This window comes from Choloepus didactylus, chromosome 13 (assembly GCF_015220235.1).
Source record: "Choloepus didactylus isolate mChoDid1 chromosome 13, mChoDid1.pri, whole genome shotgun sequence".
NCBI classification, from domain to species: domain Eukaryota; kingdom Metazoa; phylum Chordata; class Mammalia; order Pilosa; family Megalonychidae; genus Choloepus; species Choloepus didactylus.
Genome location: NC_051319.1, coordinates 12754883 through 12774168, shown reverse-complemented (window position 1 = coordinate 12774168; position 19286 = coordinate 12754883). Strand labels below are relative to the sequence as shown.

The 19286-nt window shown below is 38.7% G+C and overlaps 1 protein-coding gene across 2 annotated transcripts in view; it reads right to left on the bottom strand.

The window, feature by feature from the left end:
- Window positions 1–3371: 3371 nt before the first annotated feature.
- The window catches only part of S100Z (S100 calcium binding protein Z), a 79272-nt gene continuing 63357 nt past the window's right edge, over window positions 3372–19286 (bottom strand). Inside the window, exons 1-5 of one of the 2 annotated variants that reach the window (XM_037802060.1) lie at window positions 10181–10293; window positions 9993–10061; window positions 7222–7271; window positions 5393–5593; window positions 3372–3635 (exon numbers count right to left, since the gene is read on the bottom strand). In XM_037802060.1, the coding sequence (XP_037657988.1) occupies window positions 3477–3635; window positions 5393–5533 (300 nt within the window). In that variant the 5' untranslated portion in view covers window positions 5534–5593; window positions 7222–7271; window positions 9993–10061; window positions 10181–10293 and the 3' untranslated portion in view covers window positions 3372–3476. Of the gene's footprint in view, window positions 3636–5392; window positions 5594–7221; window positions 7272–9992; window positions 10062–10180; window positions 10294–19286 lie in introns of those variants that run through there. The other variant, XM_037802059.1, reaches the window with a different exon arrangement.

The following is a 19286-nucleotide window of genomic DNA, read 5'->3' as shown; positions in this document are numbered from 1 at the left end:
TCTCACTTTTAAAAAGGCTAACTCTTTTCCTTAACTTTAACTAAATAAAAAATAACCTAATAACTTTTAACATTTTACTTCCTCAAGGTCAAACCCTAAAGAATATCTTTTTATTCCCAATAGTTACAAAGAATTTGTTCTTTCACCTTGAAAAATAAATAAACTACTAAAAAATGATTAAATTCATGCAGTAGGTTATAAAGTGCAGAAAAAATGTTTAGACAATGATATAAAAATTAAAAACTTCTAAACTTCTTTTGGTTCCTAATGTGCATAACATCAAACAACAATGTAATACTATTAATTATAATTTCAGCTATTTTTAAAAGGTTATCTGTCACCAAATAGCCCAGTGAAAACCTGAAGCCCACCGTCCAGCTTCCCAGAGGACCAATGATGCTGTAACCACTGTACAAAGACAATACCTCCCAAAGCTAACTCCAGTGCGGAAGGACCAGCCTAAGAAGACGTGGCACCCGTTCCCGAAACCCCCATAATATCCCTATGAATAAGCTTTATGTCACTACACCAAATTGTAATCATAATAAAAAGGGGGGAGATGTGGAGACATGGAAGTTTCCCTGGCTTGATAGATTATACAGCAGGCCCATTTCCCAAGCTCTGGACACCTGAAGGCAGGTGCCAAGCTGGGAAAAGGCCAAAGTTTTGCATGTCTGAAGCAGACAGCAGTTTAGATGAGGGCTTCTTGCTGGGCTCCTTTGCTCCTTCCGTGCTCCTGTCTCCTGCCCCTGCTGTTTCCTGTCTAGCCCCAAAGAAATTGTCCCTTGAGATTAAAGACATGTAAACACACCTTATGGCTTTAGAAAAAATGTACCCTCTCTGAAATACCTGAAAACAGTCACATAGGAAACTACCTTGTGTGCTATAAAAACCTGTAGAAATGAGTAGAATAAAACTTTCTTTTGCAGGAACACAGAGGACGGAGTGGGCTCCCTTCTTTCACAAGACAGGAATGTGAGAATGTTTTGGATTTTTTGTTTGTTTGAATGATCCATTTTGGAATATGTAAACTTTGGACCTAATTAAAAATTAAAAATTTAATTAAAGTCCCCTGAGAACCATTCAGTACTCTTGCAGGGGTAGTGTGCCATCTTTTTAAAAAAAGAAACTAAACACATCCAAAATACGTATTCAATCTTTTTTCTTCCCCTAATTTTTTCTTCCAACTTTTTGGGAGACAGGAATAAGTAAATGCTGGAGTCTACATTTCCTCTCTTGAATGCTCTGCCTTCTAAATTCTCCCTGTCCTATTTGCTCAGAAACGGTTTGAATGAGATAAAAAATAATGTTCCATGTAAAGAAAAAAGACAGGTCTTAGCACTGCAAGTCCACAGTGGTAGGCTCTTTCATTTCTTCATTAGAAAACATTTGTTGAGCACCTACTACATGCCAGATAGGGAAATAGGCCCTTTTGCAAAGAAAATCACTCTTATCAAGGGCACTAATGATCTCCACCTTACCAAGTCTTATGGCCCATTATCATTTCTCATCTTACTTCTCTCAGTGGAATTCACCCTCTTTCGTTCTTCAAATACTTTCTTCCCTGGGCTTCTGCAGCACCCTGCTCTTCTGGTTTTCCTTTTCTCTCCCTGGTTATGTGTTGGTAGTATATTCACTGGCTCCTCCTCTTCCTGATAGCTAACCATTGGACCTTTCTTCTTCTTTATTTACATTCTCATCCGAAGGCTTCTCCCCTAGTCCCATGGCTTAATACAATCTGGATGCTAATGACTCCCGAATCTGTATCTCCAGCCCCTTGTTTAACTAAAGCTGTATATTACATCATTTATCCAACTGCCTATTCGATATCTCCACTCAAATATCCAATAGATCTCTCAAACAGAGTTATTGGTTTTCCCACAACTCCCTCACCTCAAAACTATTTTTCCCTCAGTCGTTCCCTTTTTAATAAATTGCATAATTTGCTTGACCTAAACTATGAAAGTTAGAGATAGTGTTTGGCTGCATGTGACAGAATCAAACTAAACCAGAGGGTGGTTATTTATCTCACATAACAAGAGGACGAGAGGCAGGTAGCCCAGGGCTGTGCAGGCTCCTCAATGGCAACAATGTCCCAGGCTCCTTCTATTTTTCTTCACTACCATCCTCATAGTGGCCAGATGGCAGCCCCACTGCCAGCCTCACATCTGCATTCCAATGGAGAAAAAAGGAAGGAATTAACAAGATAGGAGGCATAGAGCCTTAATGGAATTTCCCCAAAATTCCTAATAGATTTTTACATATCTCTCATTGTCCAGAACTGTGCTAAAAGCCCCACTCAGCATACCTCTAGCTATAAGAGAGCCTGGGAAATATGCTTTTTCGCAGGGTGCATTGCTATCCTACACAAATCAGGGTTCTGATGTATGGGAGAATGGATATTGGATAGGCAAATGGCAATGTCTGCTGTATCATCCTGTACTCTTCTCTTTTCCTCACATACTACCAATCCATCAGCACATCAGTCCTACCTCCAAAAGATTTAACAAATTGAACTGCTTCTCTGCATCTCTGCTGCTGAAATTCTGGCCTGAGACATCATTGTCTCCCACCCAGACCACAGCCACAACCTCCTAACTGATCTCCCACTTCCATTCTTGCCCTCTCTGTAGTCCTTTCTCCACACAGTAGCCAGCATAATCATTTAAAAGTACAAATATAATCATACCACTCTGTTTCTTAAGATCATCCAAAGAACCTGTCACAGACCCTGAGGCAAGGATTTGAGCACAAGTGGTTTGTTTGAGAGGTGCAGGAAACAGGGTGGGGAGACAAGGCAGGGGGAGGAGGGGCAGGGCTGAGAAGGAGCCTTATCAAGCCAGCCTTAGGGGTGCCTGGAGCTTAACCCAGGGAGAAGCCCTGGGAAATGGGGTAAAACACATGCTTCAGGATTACCCCACCTGAGGGGCAAGGGAGGGCATTTACACAGCAACCCCCAGAGTGACTTGCTTCAGCTCTCTTGGCTTGAGCACTTAGCCTTGAGTCTGCTGTCCCTGATCCAACTCACTGAAAAAGTCAGCCCTGCTTCTAACAGCCTTTCATCTCCCAGCCCCGCAAAGCTTCTTCCATTTGAAGCAGAATCACAGAAAGGTGGGGCATCATTTCAGTTAATTTCTTTAATAGGATAAGAAGTTCAAAATACAATTTCAGGATCATGAATGGCTTTCTTAAAACTTTTCCAAGTTCCAGCCTCATTTGAAAGTAGCTAAATTTTTGTGATGCTCTTTTTGAAAGATAAAAAATAAAGTATGTATCGTCTTTAATAATTAGGAAAATTTCCAGTAGGGTGTATAAGATTTGGAATAAAGTCAAAATCTTAAGGAATGTATCATTTAATAGCACTAGAAATTATATGTATATTATATCTATGAATGGCATTACTGTGTGTATAGATCTGACCACTAAATAAATAACCTAGGATATATTTCTGCCGTTAGATTAGCTGGCTACTTAATTTACTTTCCTTTTTTCTTCATTTGTTCTACAAAGTAATCATTACAGGCAACCGTCAGAGCTGCTACCATCACCACAAATTCATTAAAATCCACTTCGTTGTCCTTGTTGGCGTCCAGGTCCTGCATTATCTTATCAACCAACCGGGGATCCTTTTGGCACTAAAAGGAAAAAGAAAATTTCTAACTCCCAAGCTCTCAGGCTTATGGTGACAGGTGAAATTGCATCTTCTTTTTTATTTACAATAAAGTTTTCATTTCCATTTTTTGCATCTAAAGACAATTTCTAACAGCCTATTTTCTAAAGGAGTCAAACTCTTGGCCCCCAGCATCACATAAGCCTGCTCAGACCTAAAGACCAAGAAGAGCAAACAAACAGTTCCTCTGAGTGAGCTACTGATGCTGAAGACGGCTGATAGAACCTCACAGGTGCAGGGCCAGGACACTGGGGAAAAGCGGGAGGCTTTGAAGTCAAAGAGACAGTGGCTCTACCATTTACCAACAATGGGACTTTCAGCAAATCACTTAATCTTTTTTATTTCCTTATTTGTAAAATGGAAATTTGGGGGGATACATCAACACGAGTTTTGAAAATGCCTAGGGCCAGCCAGTGTGGTTAATTTAGCAAATAAAAATACAGGGTACCCTGTTACATTTGAACTTCAGATAAACAATGAATACTTTTTTGGTATAAGTATGTCCCAAATATTGCATGGGACATACAGCATTTTATGTGGCAACCCTATTAAGCGCAATGCCTGATGCAAAAAGGGGAACCCAGTAAAGGGGAGCTTTCCAAGGGATGACTGCCTTTTTTTGGTAAAAAGTAAAGCAGGTTGGTCCTAGAGTAGATCTGGGGTCAGAAAGAGTGGGACTATGAAGCAAGCATGTCTCCTATGATTCGTGGTTGATAAGAAATGTTTCCCAAAATAGTTCATTTCCTCCAGAAATTCCCCACAGCTCTCTCATCACCTGCCAAACATTAAATGGTTGGAAATTTAAATTTAATTGACCAAAATTAACTTGATCAAAACAATTATAAATTTCACTTAAATAAATCAATGTGTCAATTTTGACCTACTGAGCCTTTTATTTTAAATGCTACACAAAACAGTAGCCAAACTGTTTTAAAATACAGCAAGTTCTGATGACTTTTATGATCACTAAAAAGATGTCATGAAGAATTACTGTGTTAAAGAATGTTCACTTCAAGCTTTTCCCATAGAAGGTGGAGAAGAAAAGAGTGTCATAATTACAATTGCTGTAGTCTTAATACAGGATTTAGATGAAATAATGGCATGAAAGGGTAGCAAGTTATACTAAAGTCAATTCAAAGCAATTCCAAAAACATCAGAGTGAACTGTTTTCCTCAGAGGAGACCCAAACACTTTACTATAAGCCTTCATGCATAGATTTATTGAACCCCTTGCTGTTTTGAGAGGTGAATCTGTTTGCTACACAACTAGTCTCAGCACTCCCAAACATACCACACCCTGCCATTGTTCCCTATCAGCTTGTACTTGGCTGGTAAAGCTCTCTCACTAGAAAATTTGGCACAACATAAAACACCCCAGGCTTAATTTCTGGCCCAATATATAATACGAATTTACAGAGAGTAGGACACAGCTTCTTGTATAACTAGCTCGATCCGTGATTGCTGTACCAGAATGTTGCATCATTGATGAAAGCCACATATATGATTTTTGACTCTTGGAAACCCTAACCACAAGCAATTTTGAAAAGTGCACACACCTATATACATGGAAAACAAAGGTCTGTAGTGTTTGCTTCCCATGTATTTTGAACCTCACTATAAATTATACTGTTTTTGTGACAGAACATAGCAGATTACGTACATGAAGCCTGAAGCCGTACCTCATCCACCTTCGACTGAATAGGACCGAAAAGCTGGGACTCACCGTGAGGAATTCAGTGAGCTCATGCTGCAGGAGCATCTTCAGTTCCCCTTTGTTGAGCTTGAATCTGTCCCCTTCCTTGCAAGAGTACTGGTGGAAGATTCTAATCATGGTGTCCATGGCAATCTCCAGCTGGGTGGGCATGCTGGCAGCAGAACTGACCACTCCAGGGGCAGAGCAGACCACCAAACTCAAGGAGAAACACTTGCTCAAGATGAACAGATGGGGAAACATGAAAATGTTCATTAAAATGGGATTCCCTGATCATCCCACTACACAAATGATTGTCGTTAAAGCATAACAATCTTCAGTTAAAGGCAGTGTTCCACCCATTCTAGGACAAACTGCAAATGAGACCTTTACAACTCTCCTGCCTGATCCCTATTAAGTTACCTACCAGGGAGCAAGTACAGAGAGAGATTAAAATACAGATTTAAAAAAAATAAAAAGAGGAAGACGATACCTAACTTCCTACCTGTTCAGCCAATACACGGCTCTGTCAACAGATGTTTACAATTAAACTATAAGCATTTAAACCTGGGGTTCCACTCAGCACACCTATTCCCCGAGAGGATGAAAATTACCAGTGACAAGAGATTCGCATGGAGGTGCCACTGTGTCTGTTTTTAATCACCAGAATGAACAGGTGTGAGCTGCCACCCCCCCCCCCCAGCCCCCCACCTCCAGGGCATCAAGGAAGGACTGGAGCCCTTGGCGTGCTTTGGATGAGAAGGCAAAGAGGGGCAAACAGGAAGCCTTCAGTTATCCTGTCATTCTGGGAGTGCAGCTAGAAATGCAATTAGTTGCTAGGAAGTTGATAACTGGGAAGAGCTCTAAAAATAGAGAAGTGAAGCCGCACTGATTCAAACCTGGAGACTCTTCAGCAAAGCATTCAAGAGAATGCACTCTGAGACCAGTTAAGGTAACTCAGTGGACTCGATGGACAGTCGTGCTGCTATAAAAAAAGAATGAGGGGCTCTCCTTGTGCTGATTAAGATACAAAACAATGATCCTGACCATGTAAGAAAGGAAGAAAACTAAGACTATACATGCGTATATGTTTGTATTTGCCTGAAGGATTCCTGAAAGAAATCACGGGAACATGAAAACAAGGGGCAGGGAGTGAAGGCTGTGGAGTGGGTGGTTGGGGAAGAGGTGGCAGCAAGCCTTCTTATTTTATGCCTTTTTGATGGAATTTAACTTTTCAATTATAGGAATGCATATTACCTATTCAAAAAATTGAAATAGGATAAAGCCCAAAGCAGCCGGGTGTGTAGGAATCCATAAGGGGATGATTCTGAGTGCTGGAAACTGATAAAGAAAAAGAATCCCTGGGAAAACCAAAGCCAGAAGTTGGCCGTTGTGTTTTAAATGCTGCCTGTCCTCTCAGGACCAAAATTTAATTATATGGAAAGAAAGCCAGGATCTCCTTTTTATTTCCTTTCAACAAGCCTGCCAGGATGTGTCCTCCACAAGCTTAACCTCCCCTCTCACCAACCCAGCCACGCCACTGAAACCTCTCTGCAAGGTCATCAGGGAGTTATCACTGGATACCTGGAGCCCAGTTCCCCCGAAGTATTCTTTAATTCGTGTTTTATTACTAAATTAATAATGTATAAGGCAACATAAAAATGTTTTGAATATGCAAAGTTGAAATGAGAGTAAAATTCTCTACCACCCCACCCCCATACTCCCATGCCCCCATCCCTTCCCCACCCTGTCTGCCTTGGTTAACATATTCCCGTGTGTTGGGTGATTAATAGTGTAGACTGCCTGGCTTTAACTGTCACCTCTGCCACTAATAGTTGTGTGATTCTGGGTTAGTCACTTACCACTCTGTGCCTCAGTTTCTAATCCGTACAAATGGGGATAGCAACAGTACCTACGCAACAGGAAGGATTGAATGAGTTAAAATATGTGCCTAGAACATAGTAAGTGCTATGTATGTGTCAGTTATTGTTATCCTTACAGAAAAAAGTTATATATTTTATATCCTTAAATATAAAGACATGCACAGCACCAAAATATACATACCTGTATGTGCTGTGTGTTTTCAACTTAATATATCTTAGAGATCTTTTTTATATCAGCAAGTATAGATTTACCTCATTCTTTATTAATGTTGCGTCTTATTTCACTGGATGAATGTACATATATATGGTCAGAAAGTATTGATCAGACATCTGTGTTATGCCAGGAGCATATCCTATTGGTATTTTTATTGGGTTGTATTAAATACACAGAATACAGGTATCACTGGATCTCTGCCTCATTTCTGAGGACACTTTCCCTTCTCCATCTCCTAAATGTTGTCTCTTAGGTTTCTGTCCTTCGTGATCTCAGATTATGCGTCAGTGGTTTGGTATCTACACTCCCTGCTCTGAGGTTTAGAAGCGAGGTGGTTTCTGCTTTGTCTCTGCTTGGCTTCAGCAGAGGTTGGTGTTCTCTCTGGTGGATGCTGCCCCTCCGTGTGACTCTCCGGGACTGCATGTGGAAGCTCGAGTTCCCATAATGCGCTTGAAATTGTGTTTAGGAAAAACTGACCCTTCTTCAGGGGCTTATCTGTGATGTAAGGCAGCCCCAGCCTCCACCCTTCATAAACTTTCAGAAACAACGAAAATGACAAGGAAAAAAACAAAACAAAAAAAATAAACCTCAACTGGGCTCTGCCGGGCTTCATAGATTTACCTGTAAACATGGATTTATAGGGGACATGAAACCCTGGGGCAGGGGAGACACTTGTTTTTGGGGGTGACTTGGGTAAATCTCGATTTTGAGAGGTGGGAGGAAGGAATCACAAAGGGCAAGAGGAAACTTTTGGGGTGGTGGATATGTATATTATCTTGATCGTCATTATGGTTTTATGGTTTATACATGTATTAAAGCTTATCAAAGTGTATATTTTAAATATGGGCAGTCTATTGTATGCCTTTATTACTTGAGAAAGCTGTTTAAGAAACCAAAGAAAGAAACTTGCCCAGAATCACATAACTGGATTGTGGCAGAGCTGAGGTTCAACCATGGTTGTGAGACAAAAATAACATAAAATCATGGAGCCATTTAAAATTATAATATAAATTATAATTATAATTATGGAGACTAGAGAAACACAAAAACCTCAATAAAATAGTAAGCGAAAATAGCAAAACAAAAATCTAATGTATGCTCCAGTGTACCTACAGAAAATAAGGAAAACACAAAGGGTTTTAATAGTTATTTGATAAATTTATGAATATTTTAAAATTCTACAATGCTATTAAATTGTATTTTCAATTAAAATATTAATTGTAATACGGTGCTTAAAATGGTAACATATCCACATATTAGGTAACATTTTTAAAGTTATAATGTTGAATTTTAAAACTCAGCATATAAAATTCTTGATTCAAAATAATCACATATTTTTATATGCATAAGAAAAGATAAAGGAAATATGCAAAATGTCAATAGATGGTTCTAAGGATAATGGTTTTTTTCCTGTCTGCTGGTGTCAGTTCTTAGGTTTTTTGGTAATCTTGAATCTTCAGTCACAGGTAGATTTTACTTTTAAAATGGAAAAAGAATGAAATAAAGTGTTTTCAAAATGATAGCGTTGACAAAGCATTTGAACCCCTCAAATGTTGATTCAGCTCTAATAGCAACTAACTTTCCTACAGCTCTTTCCAGTTTGTAAAGCCTTTTTCACACACACAATTAAGCAGCAACTATTTGCCCGGTATTGGATAGAGTCTGTGAGAGGTAGCTTATAATATAAATCGAAACAAATGTCCAAAATACTGCTGAAAAATTCACCTCAGATATATTAGTACATACTTAACCAAGTATAAGTTACGTAACATGATTGGGCTTCCTTTTTCACAAGTGAAAAATGAGAGCCTTGTGCGGGACACTGTTATCGAGTTCCGACTTGGCGGGCCTGGGCCAGGGGAACTGATCAGCCCCTAGGAAAGGTAGTGGGGCACGGGTGGTAGCGCCCTCCACGGCCCCCCGGGCCTGAGAAAGTGGAGCCGAATGCAGGCCCCATTTCCTCACCCCAAAGTACAACCGTTGGGGAGGGCTTGCCGGAGAAACCCCCCCCCCCCCCCCCCCCCCCCCCCCCCCCCCCCCCCCCCGTGCCTTACCCGCACCCTCCACCCTCTTCGTTACCGGAGCAACTCCCGCCCCTTTTCAATCAACCTCCGCGCCCTCTCAGAACCAATCCAAGCCTTTAACCCCTACAGCTACCCTGCCCTCTAAACCGCCCGATATAACCTTGTACTCTCCCCTAATAAACTCTCTTGGCTTCTTCACCCTCAAAGAAACGTGTCCCGCCTGTTCCTTCTCGCCGCCCTCCACACCTTGCACGCCTCCGCCGGGGACCGGGCCCAATCCCCCGCCTCGCCCTCGCCTCCGGGAAAGAGCCCCCGCCGCCGGTACCCTCCGAGCAACGCCGAGAGCCGAGGGTTCAGCAACCGGCCGCCCCCCCCCCAGACGAGTCAACTGCGACCGCAGCCTTGGATTAAATTATCTTGAAGTTCAGTTTTCATTTAAAAAAATGTTTCATTCTAAAATTTAAGGATCTGTGTGTGTGTGTGTGTGTGTGTGTGTGTGCGCGTATACTCACACTTTATATCCATCTGGAAAACAATTCGGACCATCATGAAATAAAGGTCAAAAGTCATTCAAGGAGAAGCTAAAAAAAAAAAAAAAAGGTCACTCAAGGAACTTTAAGAAGGGCCCTGGGGGCAGGTTTTTCTCCTGGCCCTAACAGTCCAGAGAAACAGGTTAAGGGAATTTGCCACACATTTCTACCTGGGAAGTCCAATGTCTCTGCTCCAAGCACAGCAGAAAGCAGATTTCCCTTTTCTGTCCCTCCATTGATGTCTCTTGTGCACTTCCTCCCCAAGTTCTCTGCTGAATTAAAGGGATTTTTTTTTTTTAATTACCTGTACCCGCAGGCTAAGGCTGAAAGTCAAATAGAAGAGAGATTTTTAAAAGCAAGAGTTTGAATATTAATTTTCCTTTCACCAGTCAAAAACTTATTGCCTGGATAAAATGAGATAATTTATGCAATTTGCTTCAAAATAATCCACTGAGTGGGAGATACAGGTGATGTAGTGGAAAGTAAGTGTGGTTGAAGCTGGGTGCTGGGTACACAGGAGTTCATTAGATTATTTGTTCTCCCTATACATAATATTTTTATATCCATTCCTGTCAGCATGAGAAAACGTTAAAAATTCCACCAAAGATTTTTGAGGTAACTTAATGGCATTGAATATATGGAGGATTGTTGATAGAGGAGAGACTGACCACTTGCTTATTTTCATTGCTGCAATCAAATGAAGGAGAATACCTTAAGTAATATTAAAATAATTTTAAAAATCACTAACGGTGAAGGCTATTCAATACTGAAATAAGTTACGAGGAGAAGGTAGCTAAGGAAATTCTCAGAAAATAGAGAGTGAAACAGTTATTTATACTGGTGGCTAGGATGTGGAGTATTAATACTTAATAGGTGCACAACAAATTTATTCTGGGGCCAAAAGAGTTTGATGAATCTTGAGCTGAATCTCAGCTTGTCATGCTGAATAGAAGAAAATAAGCAGGAAGGATGTATTTGGGCTGGTGACATTCACCTATGCCATAGGTCTGACTCTCAACTCATGTTTCTTGTCAGGACTAGCTATTAGCAAGTCCAATAATTGCGCTTTTATTGTCAACTAAAACCCTACACATATATAACTAATATGATTTTATAGTTGAAAGTTTGGAGCCCTTTTTTACATAACTTTTTGGAAGAATGGTTCAATGTAAATAAAATACATTCCTTCTTTTAAAATTTCTAAGAAATAAAAATGTGAGCAATGGAATTCTCAGAAAGGACATATGTAGAAAGCTCATACAAAAGAGGGCGCTGTTTCCTGTTTTCTACAGTACCTTTTGCCACAAAGCAGAAAATTTATGGTGAAAAATTTTGGGAAGTAACAATGGGGTCTCTGCAAGTGGTCTCATTGAATAGCTTAATAGTACTAACATGGAGCTTTTAAAAATCACAGTTCAACCAAAAATCATTGCTTCTCCTTCAGAAAGCATCACTTCACATCACAAAGTAACATTGCTTTGTCATTCCTCAGTACAAACTGCACAATGTTTTCTTTATCAGCGCTTCTGATTATTTCTGAAGTTCTTTGAAAATAATTAGGCTTTATGTTATTGAGTTTGTTTTCATGATATGCACCCCCAGGACTCCAAGAGCCTCCCCCAGCCCTTTTCCCAGCTTCCCACAGTAAAAACAGCTGGGAGCCCAGTCCCCACCTCAGAAATCTCCAGGATGAAACGTTTCTTCTCTTCACAGCAATAAATGGGAAACTTACAAGTTTTCTGTCTCTGAAATTTGCTCTGTAGTATAAATCTATTTTTTCCCCTGTTTTCTGTCACAAATGAATCTTTATAGCATCCTTTATCACCTTGAAAATTGTTACTAGGGTAGAGCCTACTAATGGTCTGAGGTCATGTTCCAGAATTTTTTTGTCCAAAAATAATCTTTCATGTGCAGGAAGCATAAACAAACAAACTAGATGAAAATAGAGCTGTTCTCCTTGAATGCAGTAGGGAACCCAAGCCCCTCTTCCCCATCCCTATGCTGTGCCTGAGTGGGGGTGGGGTGGGGAAGGGATCTGCCCTCACTAATATTTATGGAGCACTTGGCGTGTTCCAGAACTGTGCCAAGCCCATTTCATTCGTTGTATTAGTTTATCCACATCAGGTCTCAGTGGGATAGGGACAATTATTACACCTGTTTTGCAGTGGGAAAGACTGAGCTGTGGTGAGATCGAAGTAACTTGCTCAATGTCACACAGACGGCAAATGGTAGGGCAGCCTGTGGCTACAAAGCCCGAGTTCTTTTTCTTTCTTTCTTCTTTTTTATTGTTAGTTTTTTAAAAAAATACATAAAAGCTTTATTGAGAGATAATTCAATACCATGAAATTCACCCTTTTAAAGTGTACAATTCAGTGGTTTTTAGTATAGTCACTGAATTGTTCCATCAAAGCCTAAGTTCTTAGGGGGGACATCGAGAGGCCCCAGGTAGGAGATGCAGGTCCTGGGGTGACCATGGAGCATAATGCTCGTGGCTCAGCCCTTGAGAAATCCAGCTTTGCTCAGCTGAAGCCGAGAAGGCAAAGCAGTGACCTTTTGTGATGTGAGATGACTGTTTGCAGAAGGCAAAAACAATTACTTTTAGTTAAATTTGGTTTGTTAAACATTCAGTACTAAGAAGGCCTCCCCCAACATGGATTTCAGCCAGAGCTGGTGGGTGCTGGAGGCCACCAGTGCAGAGAGGTGGTTCTTAGCGCCATAGTCTGGAATGGGGCAGCTGACTCAGCCTTTCTTGTCTCACCGGATGCTGCCAAGCTTAGGAATGAATGCTGTTTTATTTTTCCTTAAAAAAAAAAAATTCTAATTTGCCTTTTTTTAAATGGAATTTTATTGAGATATAGTCACATACCATATAATCCATCCAAAGTATGTAATCAATGGCTTACAGTATCATCATGGAGTTATACATTCATCGCCACAATCAATTTTAGAACATTTTCATTACTCCAAAATAAAGAAAAAATAAAAATAAAAAAGAACACCCCAAACATCCCATACCTCTTATCCCTGCCCCCCCATTTATATATATATTTTGTGTTTATTTTATTACTCATCTGCCATACACTGGATAAAGGGAGTGTCAGTCACAAGGTTTTCACAATCACATGGTCCCGTGATAAAAGCTATGTAGTTACACAATTATCATCAAGAATCAAATCTATTGGATTACACTTCAACATAAATTGCTTTTAAAATCATTTATTTTTGTTATTTTTTCCTTTTGGTCCACTTTATTTAACTTTGATCACTTTTAACCTATCTTTTATTATATTTTATCCTAGCCCACTTCCTATTTTTCTTTTTTGTTTCAACTTAAGCTTTTTTAACTTGTCCATTTAAGTTAGGTTTCACTGTTAAATCTTTTGTTAATGGAAAATTCCAAATATAAACAAAAGTAGAAAGACTTTTATAATGAATCCCCATGGACTCATCCCTCAGCTTCAACAAGTATGAACCCATATCCAATCTTGCTTCATCTATACCGCCATCCACTTTTCTGTCTCTGAATTGTTATTTCTATTTACTTTATTCTATTTCAATTATTCTTAGCATTGCTTTTTTATTTTTTTCTTTACTATTACATTTGACTAGTTTTTTTACATTTGATTTTTACTTTTTTTACTGTTTTAATAATGTCTTTTCCCATTTTGTTATCAGAGTATTGCCTTTGACTTTTAAAAATGTGTTTTATCCTTGCCTTATGAATAGCAAGCAAAAACTGGCAGTAAACTGTACAAGTAGGGCGAGGTCCTTCCTCTAGCCTGGTGAGAAGTACATGTAATTTCTGCATGTGCAGAGCCTGCAACTTCCTCCTGAGGACACAACCCAATTCAGCAAGTGAAACTCCGTCACACAAAACGACCCTGCTTTGCTGCTGACTGACAGGTGCATGCAATGAGATGTGAGGAGAAAGTGGAGATTGAGCAGTCCTTACAGAATGAAAAGAGTAGTCTGAATGCTTTTGTTTGTTTGTTATTTATCAGGGGGATTTGTTATTTATCATGGTGGGGTGGGGGAGGGGGTTGTAAATCTACAACCATTGTATTTAATTGTTTTTCACACTCTTAAATTTTGTAATAAACCCTTTCAGCAGTGAGGACAAAAAAGTGAAAGTGTGTGCTAAATAAAATATTAAGAACTAAATTTCCATTTATCAAGGAGGGTGATGATGAAGATATAACTTCCACAAAATGTTTGATGACATTTACCTTTTAGCAGGAGAGTACTAGATATTACTAACCACACAAGAATGAGAAGACACATATTTGCCAAAGAAGCACCAGCATCTACACAAATGTTATTAGTTTCTTTTAAGAAAACTGTGCCCAACTATGAAAATTTAACTTACAGTTGCATAAAGTGTGTTTATATATCACTGTGATGTAAAACTTTTCACTTAGATCAACTGTCTGTTCTTCTAAATTACCTTTGCTCAATACAAATCCCAATATTAATCCCAAGTTTCCTTTGAATCTTCAAATCAATAACTGAATGTGTGGGCTTCATTAGCAAAAGATCTTCAAAATTAGTTAAATGATGGCAGTTTTATGTCAGAGTTATCAGATGCTTCAAATAGAAATCATGTTAAACTAATTCCGATTATATTTCACTTTTTACCATCCAGTTCATGGAACTGAGATAAAGCTTTTGAACGTTTGTTCTGTTAAAGGTGAAGCATCTGACATTATTATAAATACTGTCAATTCCATTTAAAAGTTCAACATTGAAGGTAGAATTACAGCCAATTCTCATTATTTGTGGTAGTTAAGCACTATAAAGTTACCAGAAACATGGAATTTGGCAGTACTGAACCATGACTCCTAGGGGAAATACAGGGTTAGATTCTTGTGAGCCTCTAGTCATAACATTTTTGTCAACCAATCAACACATAACCTTGTATTGTATGTCTTTCTGCTTAAAGATACCTTATTTAATATGTGTTGTTGAGTCATTAACTCTGAACTCATAGTCAACAGCACTATAACTCATGCTTGAATGCAGCTTATCTAACAAACGTGCTTTCTCCATAAGGCACATCTAGGCCCTCTTGTGCTTAGAAAAACACTAGACAGCACTTCAGCCCTCTACTTAGGAGCCATTTTAAACAGTGAAATCACCAACAAAAAAAGGCCAAAATGCAAAAACATGTGGCACTAAATATACTGCGGAAAGGACACTCGTTTACAGTATGAGTGCTGAAACACAAGTACTGATTTTGGGTGAATTTGCAAACAGGGAATCTGCAAATAATAGGAATTGATTGTATTTGTTTTGTGATGATAATACCACCAGATTTTATATTAGCATTATGGTAAAAGTGGAAATGTGCTTAAAATTGATTGTTGGTGCACACATAGTTGTGTCCAAACAAGTTACTACATTTTACCAAACAAAATAGAAGCAGAAATTTACAAATATTTTAATATCCACAGTTTGCAGAAGTGAATTGTGAAGTTTTTCTGACAGACCTGATTTGAAAAAATACTTCTACATACCAGAATGTGTTTTCATTCCTTGCTGGACAGCAAAATTTTTACATAAACAAGTATTCTAAATTTGGGCTGCATTTTGTACAGAATCAGCTAAAAATCTTTAATCAAAATACTTAATAAATGGAGAATCAAAAATGTTCAGTGTTTCAAGTGTTTAGAAAATTGTAAAACTGGAAGGAGTGGGGAAGCTCACAAACAGGAGGATATTGAAATTTATTTGTACAAAAGTAAGACAAAAACGGAACAAACCAATTAATGAGGACTCAAACCATGTACAAAATTTAATTTTCATTGGTTGGGGTGATGTTTGCACAAGTCTATGATAGTACTGTGAACAGTTGATTGTATATCATGGATGATTGTATTGTATGTGAATATACCTCAATAAAACAGAATTAAAACAAAACAAAAAAACAACAATAACAAAGAGTAAATGAATAATAGAGAGGGATGGAGGGGATGGGATGTTTAAAGTGTTCTTTTTTCTCTAACTTTTATTCTTACTCTTTTTTGTGTGTGATAATGCAAATGTTCAAAAATTGATTGTGGTGATGAATGCACAACTATATAGTGGTACTGTGAACAACTGATTGTATACTGTGAATGATTGTATGGTTTGTGAATATATCTCAATAAAGTTGAATTATTTTAAAAAATTTAATTTTGAAATTTTAGAATTGTCCTTTGGAACATCTCTGCTTATGGGAAAAATTCAAAAGGCAATGAAATTAAGAATGCCATGATTTTGCAGCATCTAATTAGGCAAAATACTCCAAGAAATTATAGTTAACTTAGTTTGTGAATTTTATGGTATAAAAATATTTATTGTATAAAAATATTTGTCAAAGAAAGGTACTTTAAATGGAGGCAAAAATACCAGACCTCTGAAAATTTTTACACATTTCAAAATGGAAAAAATTAGGTTTGAGAATGTCTCCTATTTAGCAGAATTTGCTCAGAGATTACGAGATATCTTAATACCTGTAGAGAGAGTATTTTTTGTGTGTGTTTATAAATATGTTAATTATGAAATTCAACTTTGAAGAAGATTGACAACAATTAAAAAGAATTGAAAGTAATATCATATAGAATGAAAAATTCATTCTTCAGATAAATCCCACCAACAATGGCACATACAGCTAAAAAAATGAATAAAGCAGATGATTCAAGTACATGACTATCTAACAAAAAAAAAACCTTTTTGGTTTATTGTGACATAGTTCAAACATACCAAAACAAATACAGAGAATAGCATAATAAATAACTGCCTCCCCACTGCACAACTCTAGCAAGTTCTAACATTTTGCTATATTCACTTTTTTTCTGAAAGAAATTATAGATCAGTGAATGTGCCATAACCTCATTCTCCTTCCTTTCTCTCTGCCTTGAATTGGATGTTTCTCATTACCTCATATGGTTTTGTGTCTTGCTTGTATGTATATACTCATAAAAAGTATGACTTTTCATATATTTTTTCAAACTGTAAACTCTTGCCTATGTTAATTTTTAAAAGTCACATAATTGACATAAAGAAGTTTTTATTTTGCTTTAATGTAAAGAATATACGTTATTTAATTTTTGGAAATAATTTTGCTTTTGGAAAGAGAAGGAACAATTTACATTAAAAAGCAAATTTTGGTGTAGTAATATATATATGATTATTAGCACATGAAGCAACAAGATCTAGTAGTGGGTCTAATACCTACTTATCCTAGACGATAAGATGTCTGCAACAACTCTAATGCCTGGTAACAAAGTCACAAATTTAGCACAAAGAAATACTAAATTCCCATTAGAGATTAGAGAAAATAAAGACGAAAATCCAAGTTCTTTATTGTTGTGGATGGAATCGTGCTTCCCTACACCCCCAAATACATTGAATCTACTCCTCTGTACCTCCGAATCTGTCCTTATTTGAAAAGAGGGTCATCATAGATGGAATTGGGCAAGTTAAAATGAGGTTAGACTGGAGTAGAGTGGGTCCTTAATCCAGTATGAGTGGTGTCCTTGTAAGAAGAGAACATTTGGACACAGGCAGATAGACAGAGGGGAGAACGCCATAGGACAGTGTCATGGACCGCCCGCAAGCCAGGAGAGGGGCCTGGAACAGATTCTCCCCCGTAGGTTTAAGAGGAAGCCTGGCCCTGCCGACACCTTCACTTTGGACTTCCAGCCTCCAGAACCATGAGGCAACAGACTTCTGTTGCTTTAAGCCACCCAGTGTGTGGTGCTTTGTCACAGCCATCCCAGGAAACCAAGACACCCTGCGTTCTACCCATGAACCCCAGGTTGAAAACCCCAGCCTTAGGCAGTGCCATCCTCCTTGGGTGTTTCCCTACTTGAGCTCACCAGCAGGGGGAGCAGGTTGGAGAGGAGACTCATCCTGGTCTTGTCACTGGAAGCAACAGATGGCTTCCCACACAAGCTAATGCAGGGAACTCAGGTCAGCTACATGGCCACATCTGACCACACAGGAGGCTGGGAAATAGAGTGTAATTGGGTGCAGCTATAATTTTATTACTATGGGTGAAGGGAAGAAAGGCTTTTGATGGGTAGTAGATCTCTGCTGTTCTTCTACTTTAATTTCATTATAGACCTCCTTTGTACATTTCCTTGCCAACACTCAGTTTCTCAAGTCTGACTCTACCAGTCAGGTTATTGGCAGCAGTGCAAACTATGGCCTCCAGTGCTTGATGGCGTCAGTGGGAGCAGATTCCTCATCTAACCAATTCTGTGATGTGGTTTGGACATCATTCCTAGAAAATTTGCCTCAAGCTTTATTCCCACAGTTCTTGCCACAGTTCTGTGAGACACCCACATTCATTTCATTGAATTCCTTTTCTCCTTTAACAGCTTGAGTCAGCTTCCATTGCATGCAATTAAGACCTCTGACTGATACACCTGATTCAAGACTAACTCTGCTAAACTGATTGACTCTCCAATGAGCCCTGCCCTTGGTCCAGAAAGTGGGCAGACAGACTCTCTTTCCACAAAGAATTGGCTTTGAAAGAGTGGATTGGCCAGTTTCAAGTTAAGTTATAAATTTAACCTGAAGTTCCAAAGTCACAGAGGTTGATTATGATTGTGTCTTTCTAAACCACTAGATTTCCTGGACTTTGGAGTTTGCTTCCTTGTGACTAAGTTTCCTCACTTCAAACAGAGCTGGATGGAGTGCTGCACTATTTGCTTTTCTATGGGGCTTCAATACCATATGTCTCCTGAAGACCTGAATTCCAGAAAAAGCATTCTCTCATTTTCAATGTGCTAATTCCTTCTTTTCCCAGTAGCTCAGAAATGAAGGATTGGTGGTAGTAAGAGTGGCTCAAGTATCCTAATCTTAGTCAACTCTGAGTTCCAAAGTTCATATTTTAAAGATATATTCTTCTTATCTTGATTTGGCTCCTAATTATGAGGATGTCATATGCTTTGCCATTTATATTCCTCCAGCCAAACAAACTATCTGGTTTCAATTTAATACTCTTAGATTTTTTATAGTCTATGTATTCAATAAGTTGAGACATTTATCTTTGGAGGTTAAAACTTACCAGAAAGATCGTTTCTTATGAATCATCCCTCTAAAGGAATGTGAATTGAAAAACTTCTGCCTTTACTCATTTATAAACATAATTTAAAATTGTGGAATAAAATTTCAAAGGACTTTGTGTTTTAGACTTTGTAACAATTGGCACCCACCCTGCTTATCATTGTCCTTGGATGGTGGACATGTTGGACCTCAGTTGGATCAGCCATTTCTTCTCACCTTACT